This window comes from Sciurus carolinensis, chromosome 6 (genome assembly GCF_902686445.1).
Source record: "Sciurus carolinensis chromosome 6, mSciCar1.2, whole genome shotgun sequence".
NCBI classification, from domain to species: Eukaryota; Metazoa; Chordata; class Mammalia; order Rodentia; family Sciuridae; genus Sciurus; species Sciurus carolinensis.
In genome coordinates this window covers 35,347,112-35,360,441 of record NC_062218.1, presented here as the reverse complement: position 1 = coordinate 35,360,441, position 13,330 = coordinate 35,347,112, and the positions used below count along the sequence as shown (strand labels likewise).

Below are 13,330 nucleotides of genomic sequence, written 5' to 3'. Positions count from 1 at the left end.
CTTCAGTGTCCTCTGGGCACTGTCAAGTCATCCCCCGTTCATGCCACATCCTTCTCTCAGTTCTCTGAACGGTATCATTGTCTCTTTCCAGAAATCTTGCTGGCATTTTCTTATGTTCATGCTTTCCTACTATTTTCATTATGGACTTTCTTTTTTAGAGCAGTTGTAGGTTCACAGAAAAACTGAGCAGAGTGTTGCCATATCCCTGCTTCCCCACACATGCTCAGTCTCCCCACCATCAGCAGCCCGCTCCAGAGTGGTACATTTTTTACCCTCCATGAACCTACATTGGTTCATCAATATCACCTTAAAGTCTGTAGAGTTTGCATTGACTCTAATGTTTAAGGTACTGTATTCTAGGTCTTGCACATCTCATGGATTTTGACAAGTATTTAACGACATGTACCTACCATGGTAGCATCACATGGAATACTTTTTCTACCCTTAAAGTCCTCTGTGCTTTGTCCATTTTCATGTTTTCCTATTTTACATCTCTACCTGTTTTTCTGACAAGGATGTCCTCCTCCACCAACTCCACCCCACCCTTTGAAATGACTACAGTTCCTTTAAGACTCAGACCAAAGTCTCCTCCAGCATGACTCAGTTGCTTAGCTTTCCATATCATTTCTGTGCACCTTTTATATACGATGTGCCTTATGTCCCCTGGAGCACATTCCTCTGGGTAACCAGCTGATGTCCTCCACTAGACCACTTGCTCTTTTAGCAGGGGGCTGCATCTCTTTTCACTTCTGGTGTACCACCCACAGTGCCCAGCACAGCATCTGGCGTAATATACTCTTTCATTGACTATTTTCTAAACTGAACTAAGAATAAACATCCAATTCACCAGCAATCTTCTTACGTGAGAAATAAGCCATGCCTAGAACCAGTGCTTGCTTTAAACATTATTTATCATTCATCCACCACCCACCCATAATGTGCTGATGGTACCTTCTTTGGGCCATTCATGTAGAAAAAAATAGGTGATTTTTTTGTTTGTTTGTTTTTAGTTGTAGATGAACACAATACCTTTATTTATTTTTATGTTGTGCTGAGGATTGAACCCAGTGCCTCACATGTGTTAGGCAAGCACTCTACCACCGAGCTACAACCCCAGCCCTGACATAACGTTTTATTTGACTTCTTTAGCTACTGGAGATCCTGGGCACAATGTACCACCACATGCCTGTCCTCAGACAAAAGGAGGAAAGTTTTCAGCTTATGCTCGAAGCCATCTCCCAGATTGCCAGCTTTCACATGGATGCTGTTGTCGTCAACCTATTACATAAGGCTCTGCCCTTTGACAGGTAGATGCTAATTGAACTGGTCCTTTCTCCCAGGAGAAACCTCCCTGCAAGGCATTGGGGAAGGGTTTATTGTTTGAGGGAAAGATAGCAAAGATTGAAAAAGAAGGCTGAACAATTTAAAACTTGGTATTTGAATCACAAGTAATGTTTTTCCAAATGTTTTATCCTATTTCTTTATTTGTTGCTTTTTATTTATTTCCAAGTGTTATTTATGAGATTTTTTTTTTAAATTACACACACACACACACACACACACACACACACTGTATCTCATGAAAATCAAGTGAGGATCAGTAGAAAAAATGAACCAGAGGGTAGAAGGAGGGCAGGAGGGAGGGAGTTAAGTGCTGGGGAATGATATTGGCCAAATTTTATTGTTATAGTGTGTGCATGTATGAATATGTAACAATAAATCCCATCATTATGTACAACTATAATGCACCAATAAAAAATATGGAAAGAAAATAATTATAGATAGATAATTCAAATATATATATATGCATCATAGAAATAAATGATATTAGAAAATGAATATTACTCCCCTTTCTTGTTGCCTAGGATGCAGCTATGTGAGAGGTTTCCATATTGATAGACATTAACAAACCTTGGTCGCCCAAGGCCAGAATTTTGGATTAGTAAATAAAACATCTTACTTATCCCCTGTCATGCAGCATGTCAATCTGCTCTTGAAATTGTGATTAGGAATATTATGGTTTTAGAGTGAGTCTGATGAAAGAGCTCACAGTGCAAGGACTTGTGTCTTATCTGTCAACCTCCTTCCTTGACACCCTAGGGACACAAAGACATTGTGGAAGGCCTTAGCTGAAAACCCGGCCTCCACTGGTAAAGTCATTCGAGTCTTAATAGAGAAACTGGAGATGGGATTAGAAGATGACATTGCTGGGAGAGAAGCAATTTCAGTGAGTTCGACCTTGCCTCACCTGCTGGAACTGTTCCCTACTCCACGATCTTTCGTCATACTTCTCTTCTCATATGCTAACTTTAACTCTACTCTAGTTCACATTTAGACAAATATGGCAGTAATTTTGTCAGTGACCGATCATTTGGAGACGCACCTTTCTCATCTGCCCCAAAGCAAATGTATGTATCTGTGTTTCCAAATTAGTCCTCAAGATAACCAAAGCACCTTTTGGTTTTTGAAAAACTCCAATGCTGAAAACATTTCATTGTCTATGCCTGGTACCTCCTGATAGACATGATGTTCTCAGGGCCACCCCAAGAGAGAAACATTTACAGACAAATAAGCCCCCCTTTTCTCTTTATCATGAACATCGTCGACTTAGAAAACAATCACTTGGGGAGAAAACAAACTTGAAGATCAGCCCCCAGAGAAGATGGCCTTGGAGAAGAGAATACCATTTGACTGAGTGCTTTGTCCCCTCAGGTGGCCTGTGCGCTCTATGAAGTGGTCTCAGTGGGAACGCCTGTCACCGGTTTGTACCCAGAGCTATTCACTCTCCTCCTGAAGCTGGTCAGCTGCACTCTGGGCCAAAAGATGCCCACCTCTACCTTGAGCCACAGGAGGCGCGTGATGCAGCCAGGGGAACGGCAGCAGGTCCCAGACCCCTGCAGGTAAATGGCCTGGCAGGGAGAATGTTCCAGGGCCGCCTTCCATAGGCAGATTCCCAAGAGGGGCTGTGGAAGCCAGGATCTGTGCCTGTTATCAGGGCATCCAACGTTTGTAAGAAGTGAGGTCCTACTCTCTCGAGGCCGTGATGGCAGGCCCTGCAGTTCCTTTTCCCTGACCCAGTACCCACTGTGGCTGCCCAGAACGGGCACATGGGAAACAACAGGCTATGCCTTCTTTCCTAAAGGCCCACTCTGTTCCCTTGGGTTTCCTTTGTCAAGCTCTTTCCAGGAAAACTGGAATTCTTTGACATTAAGACCACTAGAGAAAGAAGGAAAATACAAATGGGTACCATATCTTATCAAATCTAAGACTTCAGCCATTGAAAACAGCAACATTATTGTGCGTACCATTGAGAAAGAAGAAAATGATTATCAACTAAGCCATAAGTCAATACTTTCTTATGTTATGTACATTATTTTGTTCTTACATACACTTATTTTCCTCCAAATTGATTGCTTTTCTATAATGGTATGAAAAGTTTTCATTTCCCTTTTCCCAAGTGTTGCTGTTCAAAAAGCAAAATCTTAACTATACACCAATCTTCATCTCTTCAGTGTCTTACATGCTGATTTAGTTTCATATGTAAATATTTATATCCGTTTAGTGTTCCTCAGGAATGTATACATTAATACATATGCAGATAAATACAAGCTTTTTTATCCTCATTTTATCATTTGACAATACAACTCTGAATGTTTCACACAGCTATTTCTTAGTCAAGGTCATTTGCAAGGGCAAGTTGGTTTCTGAAGAAATCTCATTTGATGGATGAAGGATCTTTTGAGGGATTCTTATTATTAGTTTTTCCTCTATATTCTGATCCACTGGACTTCTTTTTAAAAAGCTTGCAGAAGGAGGTATGAAGTCCCCCCTTTCTGGTCTTGCCAGGATTTTGATCTCTGAAAGGTGTTTGTTCACTTTCTTTTTCTTCCTCTGGACAGAATCGGATGGTGTCTTCTAAATGCAACTCTTCCAGATAGGTCTGTTTTTCTCTTTGGGTCTTCTGGTGGGGGAAGATGTGAGGTGTGCCACAGGGGACTTTGGTGCCAGCTGTGCAGCTGCCACTTATATTTTTAAATTTTTGTTTCATACTTATCAAAAGAGCTCTTCAAGGATTATTAGGTATAAGATTTTCATCCTATGTAACATCACTGTTTCCTTTACCTTTTGCCTGACTTTTCATCCCAACGTCAAATTATAGTACAACCTTCATAAAGGCGTTTTAAACGGCACAAAGACTCAATAAGCGCAGTTGCACTAACACATGCAACTTCACTAAAATGAAAACAATATGAAGAGTCACACCTGAGTGTAAGCATGTACATGAGAGGTCAGTAACCACATCACAACCACTGTCTGGCCAACAGCAGCGGTGTACCACACCATCCAGTGCAAGATGCATCCCCATCTCACAGGGCTACGTTAGAATCCGTGAATAGGGTTATTTTTTCACTTTCCATTCTTAGGGTGTTGTGTTTTTGTTTTTTTCTCATGGAAGGTTGACAAGATCTTGTGGCAGCATTTACTAGCTCACATCATCTGGATGTCTCCTTTGATCCCAAGAATAAAGTACGGTTTTTCTCTTGTACGACAGCCATAAATCCAGGGTTATCAGGGCACTGTGGGGAGCAGGAGAGTGAACGTGGGATTCCGCAGTCCCCTGTTAGGCGCTGACTGACTCTGGTGATGCACACTGTCTCCTTCAGGCTCTCAACGACAACTCTGAAATGCTTACAAGCGCAAGCCACAAAAGAAGGCCTTGCAAGAGAATCCGATGAGGGGGACAATTTATGGACCCTCCTTAGCAGTCCTGAGAGCCATCACATAGGTGTATGTGCACTGGCCAGGTAATGTACAGATAGTCTAGAACCAGACACAAAGAAGAAAACCCAAAGCAAAGAATAAAAGTGTGATACAGGCAACCTCACTGAGAACAATGGGCTCACACAGGATTTATCGTCAAAGGAGAACATCAGGGAAGAGTGAGCAAAGGGGGGTAGCGAGAGATGGTAGGATCGGCCCCAAACTCACCCCTCCTCTCAAAACAGTAGCGTGGGGGGTGGGGATTCAAATGAACAGCTTCAGATAAATGACATTTAAACTGGATCGTTGAATAGGCATTTTAAAATTTAAGGCTTGGTGGTCTTTCATCAAGCATTCTTTTTTAGATCATTTGCATGAGGAACAAATGGGCTAAGAGTTCCTCCATTGCTGAGAGAAAAATAACAAAGATTCTTCTAAAATTTGCATTTTCCAGGAGCATGCTGGTGTGGCAGCGTGGAGTCATACTGGACATCATGGAACAACTCTTCCCGTCTCTTACCTCCTCCTCAGAGAACTACCGGATAACTGGCACAGCTTTCTTCTCCGAGGCAAGGGAGAGCATCCAACAGAGCATGCTCAGTGGGCCCCTGGGGGTATTTCTCTCAGTAAGAGCTGAAACCATAGAAGAGGGACCATCAAGGAAAACTTTAGTGGCAGAGGAAACAGCACCTGACAAAGACACCTAAGCAGGGACCAAAAGAGGAAGAACACTCCCTTAAACATATCCTGCCCTCTGTCTGCAGAAATAAACTTTCCAGGACAGAGAAGGGAGGGAATCAAACCTGGGAGGGGCAAAACTAAAAGTAGCCAGCAATCATAACATTACCGATCCTACCAACTCTGGCATAAAGACCCTTCCAATCAATCCAGAGGAAAAGCAGCATCAGTAATCCCTGTTTTCCCTGCCCAGTTTTTGCACTGAGATTGGAAATATCCTCTTATCCAGGTATTCTGGTTCTCATGACCACATAACCTTGGCCTATGGGCTGTCATATCTAGGGCTTATCCTCTACAAAACTTGCTAGCTCACCCAAAAGCTTCCTTCTCTACTACACAGCCGTGAGGCCCTTTCTTTGATTGTAGTTATGATACATTGGCACTCTCCTGGAGGGAGGTCACACCCTTAACTAAAGGGAAGGAGTGTATTGATTTCAGCTCATGAAGGAGCCAAGTCTTTGGAAGCTTGGGAATCTACGAGATGTGCTGATTTTGATGGATCAGAGTGCCTGGGATTCCAATTCCACTCTGAGGCAAATGGCCATCCGAGGGCTGGGTAACACAGCATCTGGGGCTCCTTATAAGGTAAGAGGTGCTCACAGGGAAAATACTTCACTTAAGCCACTTTTAAATAATCATTTACTAGACCACACCTGGTAGTTGCTTATAAATTAATCAAAATCCCAATACATTACTGAAGTGATGGCTCTTGTATTAAAGTACATGTGACCCTAACAGAATTTCAATCTCCTTGCCTGGGAACTTATACAGTATTCCAGATACACTTAGAAGAGTTTATGAGATTAAGAGACTTTATTTCAAAATAGGTGAAGAAGCATAAGCAGATAATGTTAGAATCTATCATCAGAGGCCTGTATCACCTGGCTCGTACTGAAGTCGTCTGTGAAAGCTTGAAGGCTCTCAAAAAGGTCCTGGAGCTGCTTACAGACAGAGACGTTAGCTTCTACTTCAAGGAAATAGTGCTGCAAACAAGAACCTTCTTTGAAGATGTAAGTGAGCTTGTTCAGGAATTTTTCTTCCCCAAAGTGAGTACACAGAAAAAGCATTCAGGTCCTGCTTGTAGAAGATGTCAGTGTTCTATCAGTATTCCTCGGCCAGCCCAGAGGACACCTGCAAACAGTTCTCATATAGGAAAATGACTTCCTTTGTCTCTCTCTGCCTGAGGGTACTCCATGGCCTAGGAATCATGACTGATGTAAGCCGGGGGAGGTAGAATTGTTGGGGGGAAGAAAACCCTAGAAAGGGTCCTCCAAAAATGGGAAACAACAAACTGTAGATTCACTTCCCAACTTTCTTAAAAGGAAGGATTGAGCACCACTTGCTCAGGTAAGTAAAGCACTCATTAATACTCGCTTTCTGTGCCCTCCTTTCTTCCCTATCTCATTCCCACTACCTAGGCTTGCTTCCTGGACTCACCTCCCAAATAAATTACTTGAGCCTAAATGCTCATTTCAAAGCCGGCTTTGTGGGAAACGCAATGTAGGACTAGGCCTTGAATAAAGATGATGTTGCTCTGGTACTCTCTTTCCCACTTCCAAAATGTAAAGTCTCATTTTATTCAGGAGTCAGTAAGCTACAGTCCATGAACCAAATCCAGGTCACAGCCTGCTTTTGTCAATAAAGTTTTATTGGAACACAGTCACACTCATTGGTTACATGTGGTTTGTGGCTGCCTTTGCACTCCACCAGCAGAGTTGATTAGCTATTAAAAAGACCACATGGCAGGACTGGGGATGTAGCTCAGTTGGTAGAGTGTTTGCTTCACAAACACAAGAGCCTGGTTCAATTCCCAGCACTGCAAAAATAAAGTCATTATTGGGCTGGGGTTGTAGCTCAGTGGTAGAGCACTTGCCCAGGATGTGTGAGGCACTGGGTTCCATCCTCAGCACCCCATAAAAATAAGTAAATAAAATAAAGGTACAAGAAAGATCACACGGCCCACAAAAATCCAAATGATTTACTCTTTGGCCCTTTCTCGAGAAAAAGTTTGCCAATGCCCAATCTAGTTCACAGCCCTAACTTCCAAGAGGATGAATCAGCAATTTCCTCAGAGGGGAAGGTCACTTTTTTACACCTTCCAGGAAACCATAGTTCATTATTTATTTTTGGCTCATTCACACCATCAATGTAAAAATCATATATTTGCATAACAAATGAGATCAATTATTTTGTGATCTATACCTGCTTCCTCGTGCTCTATTGTCAGAGGAAATGGCAAACTGCTGGTTGCCTCCTGCAGTGCATATTCATTAACATTAAGACTTTATTAAATTACTTATTTACCTTCCAGTCTCCAGACTGAAAAGTCTTCATTTCCTTCATTATTCATCATAACCTAATTTTTCTGCTCATTAAATATTTTATAAGCCTGTGTCTGAGTTGGATCTCTAAATGAGGCCTGAGAAGTATTGAATACCATTTGAAGAAAAATTACCTTTCAAGTCCAACCTTTTCCTATTTATTTGCTTCAATTTTTTTAAATCCTTCTCTTTCCTCCTGATTCTCCAGCAATTTATTAACCATGCATCTGTAGATTCTAATCTGCAAAATATGCCCACAGTCGATCATTCTTAAGTTTTTCATTTTTGCAATTTCCCTGATTTATGTGCTAACTTAAATCTAACCTTTGAAAAGAGCTTTTTCTGTTTCTTTTTCTCCCCCAGCCAGTTTCTATAATTTACCAATATCACTTTTAATTGCCAAATTGTCCTCAAAAGTGCTTATTGGGCTCCCATCCAGTTTAGTATCTTCTCTAAAAGTAGCAATTGTTCTTTTTTTCATTCCACAGATAACTGATGGCTATCTTTAACAAAGGACTGAAGTTACCCAGAGGCCTACCTATGGGGTTTCCTGGGTTGTTGCTGTTGAACTAATAATAATACTTTCCTTGAATCTGAGCCTACAGTAAATCACAAGTCTTTCCTAAAAGCTTTGTGGTCATGATAAAGTTTCTCAGTGCTATTGCAGGAGAAAATAAATCTAAATATTTTGTCAGGGATGGGGGTATTACCAGGAATTGAAATCAGGGACACTCAAGCACTGAGCCACATCCCCAGTCCCACTTTGTATTTTATTTAGAGACAGGGTGTCACTGAGTTGCTTAGCACTTCGCTTTTGCTGAGGCTGGCTTTGAACTCTTGATCCTCCTGCCTCAACCTCCTGAGTCACTGGGATTACAGGCATGCACCACTGTGCCCTGCAAAATCTAAATTTTTCCTGGTTATTAGATTGGATCTTTCTCATTCCTAATAGCCATCAATTCCATCATACTTGCAAAAAAGTGAAGTTTGACAAAACTTAGGTCTCAGTAAGGACGAGCTATGTATTCTCTAGTAGTGTTATCTTTCTGCTGTGACGCGTTTCTCCTGTATTTTTCTACAGATTAAGCATAGAATTCTGTAATCCCTTAGTGCATTATCTCTCTCTCTCTCTCTAAGTATATCATACTTCCTTGTGTTCTCAAAACATGGTGATGCTTCAATGAAATGGTGAAACCAAACACGCGGTCGCTGCCCCGTGCTCCGGTCCCTTCTTGCTACCATTTCCCGCACATCACCCTGTGTCATCACAGGATCCACTCTCTGTGAATCCATTTTTTTTTTTTTTTTAACACAAAACTAAAGACATTGGATGTGACTGATAGTTCCTACTGTCTCTCCTGGCACTTCTTTCTTCTGCTTTCTCATCATTCTCTGTCTTTACTGATGTTGGAAAATTTTGAAGTTGGGTTTGTTTGTTTATTCGTTTCCCTTTTTTTAAGTAAATACCTTTCTACCTTTTTGGTACTTTGTTTTTGGTTTTCTCCATTTTTCTAAACAGAGATGTTTTAAAAACACTCTTTGACCTTATTCCTAATATGTTTCTACTTTCAAGTCCATTACACAGGTGCATTTGTTTAGTTATTCTGGTCTTTCCCCAACAAGTCATTTTTGTTTTTCTGGGTGATCTATATCAACTTCCTTTTTATGTTTATTGTTTATCTAAATAATATTCTGCTACTCAGGACTACTTTTCCTTTCATCCTTCTGTGTTCATATGAGTATTTTAAAGGATGTTTCTAGGCCTGGGGGAAAAAAATCTGGAAAACTCACCTAACTTCATTTTCTTTCATTGCTGGAACAGATGAAATGATAGGAGGTTGTCCTCCTTCATCATCTTACCCTGTTTTTTGAAATCATTGCCTATCATCCTGGACAAAAAGCAGGAAAGTTTCCTAACTTCACACACTCAACAGTAGGTTCAGGAACTTGTTTGTTTAACTGAGACCCAAGGCCCAAATTCCTGAGTATTTGGCACCTTGGAGAAGAGTTCTGGACCTGGGGAAATTTAGATTAGAGCTTGCATAGCCCCGGGATAATGATGTGCTCAGACTAACTGATGTAAAATGCATGAGCAGGAATCCTCTTGGCCCTCTGCAGACAGCGCTCCTGTTTAATCATTCCTGTGACCACACTTCCCCTCTAGCTACTCAAAGACAAAAATTGGGCCTCAAGTTTTATAGCATCACCTAAACTCCAGGCCCTTGTTTTCTCAGACTCATGCATGATGAGGAGAAAAAGAAGAGAGTTCTGAGAACACACAGGGATGGAGGCAGGAGTGAGCCAGTGCCTGGGTCCCAGCCTTCCTTTGCTGAAGTGGGGCAGACTGGGGAAGGGACCAGGGGGATGCTAGAGGGAAAGGCCTGCAAGAAGATAACATTTGTTACCACAGGAGCAAGATGAGGTGAGACTGACTTCCATCTTGTTATTTGAGGATCTGGCATCCCTAACAGGAAGAAGGTGGAAGATTTTTTTCGCTGAAGAAATAAAAAAGAGCATGATTTCATTCCTTCTCCACCTCTGGGACCCCAATCCCAAGATTGGAGCTGTAAGTGTCCCTCCACAGACTCCCATACCTCCTCCTCTCCCCAGGGCTGAGAAGCATCAGTAAACCTGATCTAGCTGGACTAGAAGCCAGATCTGAAGTCACTCTCCCCCCGCAAACTGAAACTGAAAACCACTTCTCTAAACCTGGGTACATTCTTGTGATGTCTTCCCAAGTTTCCTCTTCCATCGTTGAAACTGGGAAAATACCAGGAATGGTGTACACCCTCCAAACCATATTAACTTACACTGTTCCTTTGCAAACGCTAGTCAGCACTCCTTCCCTATGGAAGGAGGGTCCCGGTCTTGTGGACTGTGACACAGAACACTGTTTTCCAGGCTTGCCGTGATGTCTTGGTCATCTGCATCCCCTTCCTGGGCCTGCAGGAACTCTATGGGGTATTAGACCACCTCCTTGATCAGGATCTACTAAGGGCCAGAGATTTCTATAGACAATTCTGTGTGAAACTGGTGAGTGTACAGTAGATGCTGCCTTGAAAATGGCAAGGCAAGAGTCTGGAGATGAATCCCAGAAGGGAAAACGACATAGCAAGGACTCTCTGGCCAGAGCCAGGACTGTCCTGGAAGGATCACAGTGATCCCCACACTGCTTCCCGCTCAAGTCCTGAGTAGGACCTGTTCTCCTAGGTTCATGAAGCTCATATCCGTTGATCAATTCCTAAACCCCAGTACCTTCCTGATAAAAAGGAGATTAAAATATTCATAATACAATTTTCAGTCCATTAACAAATCAATGACTCGCTGTGGGAGTGTTCACTAGCCTTTAAGGTTCCCTTCTGAAGACCTACAAGATGCAGAATGTCATAAATTCCTTTTCTAGTTGCCCTTTTTGTAACACACATCTCGTCTAGGCAAAGAAAAACCAGGAAATTCTGTGGATCCTTCACACACACTCATTCACCTTCTTCACCAGCAACTGGGAGATGATCAGGAGTGCAGCAGTCAAGCTCACAGGTGAGCCCACCTCCACACTCCCCCCTCAGGTGTGCTGTTCTTTCCCACCTAGTTTTTGCCTGGACTAAAAGTTACCCCAGCATAAACATTGTTATTACTGGTATGACAATTTTTAAGAAAGGCTAAGAATAAATTCATTTTATGTCTTGCAACAACCTCCTTTAAAGGAATTTGCTTTTTCTTGCAAATGAAAACTTATCACCTCTTCTGGCTTGCCAATGCTCAGCTCTCCTCCCATCAGACTCTTCTCCCTCCTGAGACCTCCATGTTCCTTCCATCCTAAGCATTGCTCTTTCTTTTCCCCAAGTCTTTGCTCCAAGCCTGCCACCTCTGCCTAACTACTATTTTTCACTTCATTCCTTAATATGACCCATACTCCAGATTCTGAGCTCAATTCAAATGGAAATCTTGGGCAGCAACATGATACACATGGAAAGCATGCTGACATTGATAATGGGGACCAGTAGACATCTGTGGGTCACCTCTTTGTCAATCTATAAAAAGGAAAATAATTGAATCCCGGAAGATCTTTCTAATATGAAATTCTAAGTTTCATCTTGAAACCTGTTCCAACTAACCAGCGCACAGAGGACAGGCCTACTGGCTTTGCCACCTCATATTACAAAGTCATTGAATACAGGAACCATATCTTAAACAAGTTTGAAACCCAAAGCCTGCCCCTGCTCCACCCAGGGCCATTATGTGAGTTTTCCCAGTACTCTTTGGATGAATGACCACTTTCAGACATAGTTCTCAAAACTCAATAGAGATTCCACTCACATCATCCTGGGGGGTCTCACAGAAAGTTATTTAATTTGCTCATTCACTAACTAGATCAATTTACCTTCTGACTAGGTGTGGAGTCTGACATGATCTACTCCTCCCCTATAATGAAATCAGTAACTCTTTTTCCTGTTGACTTTAGATGCCATTGTTCTCAACTTGACCAACCAATATGTGGAATTATTAGAGAGAGAACAATTGACCACACGTGAGTACCATCCCTAGTTTCTGCTTAACACATTGTTTACATTCTTAGGGATAAAGAAACTTTTATTTCTCCAAGTTCCATGTAAACTTAGAAATAAAAAATCTGAGTACGTAATTATTGTCTCTGAGTTTCTCTAAACACTGGAATTTGCATGGTGCATAAAACCACCTCCAGCTCCACCCCTTTGCAGACAACATTCCCACAGACTGTGACAGCTAAAGGTTGTGTCTCCCTTACTGACCACAAGGTCAGGGTCGTGTGTTTGTTTGTGTGCTTGGGTTGCCCAGGGCCTTGCTCATGCTAAGTATATGCTCTAACTCTGAGCTACACCCTCAGTCCCTCTCCCCTATTTCAATGTTAAAATAGTTCCTCAACTTGTAGCTTCAAATTCTGCCTTTTCGAGTAAAACATGAGTGTGAGAATCTGAGTTGCTCACAGGTCCGACCCTCAGTGCTGGGTAAAGTGGACCTTGCTTTGAGTTGCTCTTACTGCTGGGCTCCAATTCTCCACCTTGGCTTAAATTTGCTCTTCTTTCCATTTCAGGGCTCCAAGAACTTCGACAAGACCACTGTATCAGTGTCCAGAGAGCAGCGGAAGCTGCCTTGCAGACCCTCCTGAGAAGGTGTAAAGAGACAAGCATCCCTTTGTAAACCATCCAGAAATAAACTGCTAGGCTTTTTCTAAAACTGACTCCTGTCTTCATTCCATGACTTCACACACTTGGAGTATCTTGAGAAAAGAGGTAGTACCTGGGATGGAAACCTTGAAATGGTGGTATATTCCATACTTTCCAGAATCTCCCTGTGGGCTTTCACTAGTAAAAGTAAATCCCATGAAATCCCTTCAGGGATAACCTATGATTTGACTGGTGACTTTGCACAGATCAGCCCTCTATCTTGAGAAGTTTAAATCCCAGCAGATATCAAAAAGTGACAAAACTTGACAAAGTCACACTATCAGGGAAAGGAGGGCTACTCTTACT

General features: G+C 42.1%; 1 protein-coding gene across 1 annotated transcript in view; it reads left to right on the top strand.

The window, feature by feature from the left end:
- The window catches only part of Mroh2b (maestro heat like repeat family member 2B), a 73,678-nt gene extending 60,657 nt beyond the window's left edge, over positions 1–13,021 (top strand). Inside the window, exons 31-42 of the mRNA XM_047554729.1 lie at positions 1,150–1,307; positions 2,101–2,227; positions 2,713–2,900; positions 4,665–4,805; positions 5,216–5,330; positions 5,938–6,084; positions 6,327–6,509; positions 10,231–10,386; positions 10,722–10,853; positions 11,255–11,357; positions 12,283–12,348; positions 12,892–13,021. Coding sequence (XP_047410685.1) covers positions 1,150–1,307; positions 2,101–2,227; positions 2,713–2,900; positions 4,665–4,805; positions 5,216–5,330; positions 5,938–6,084; positions 6,327–6,509; positions 10,231–10,386; positions 10,722–10,853; positions 11,255–11,357; positions 12,283–12,348; positions 12,892–12,998 — 1,623 coding nt within the window. The 3' untranslated portion in view covers positions 12,999–13,021. The remainder of the gene's footprint in view (positions 1–1,149; positions 1,308–2,100; positions 2,228–2,712; positions 2,901–4,664; positions 4,806–5,215; positions 5,331–5,937; positions 6,085–6,326; positions 6,510–10,230; positions 10,387–10,721; positions 10,854–11,254; positions 11,358–12,282; positions 12,349–12,891) is intronic.
- Positions 13,022–13,330: the final 309 nt, after the last annotated feature.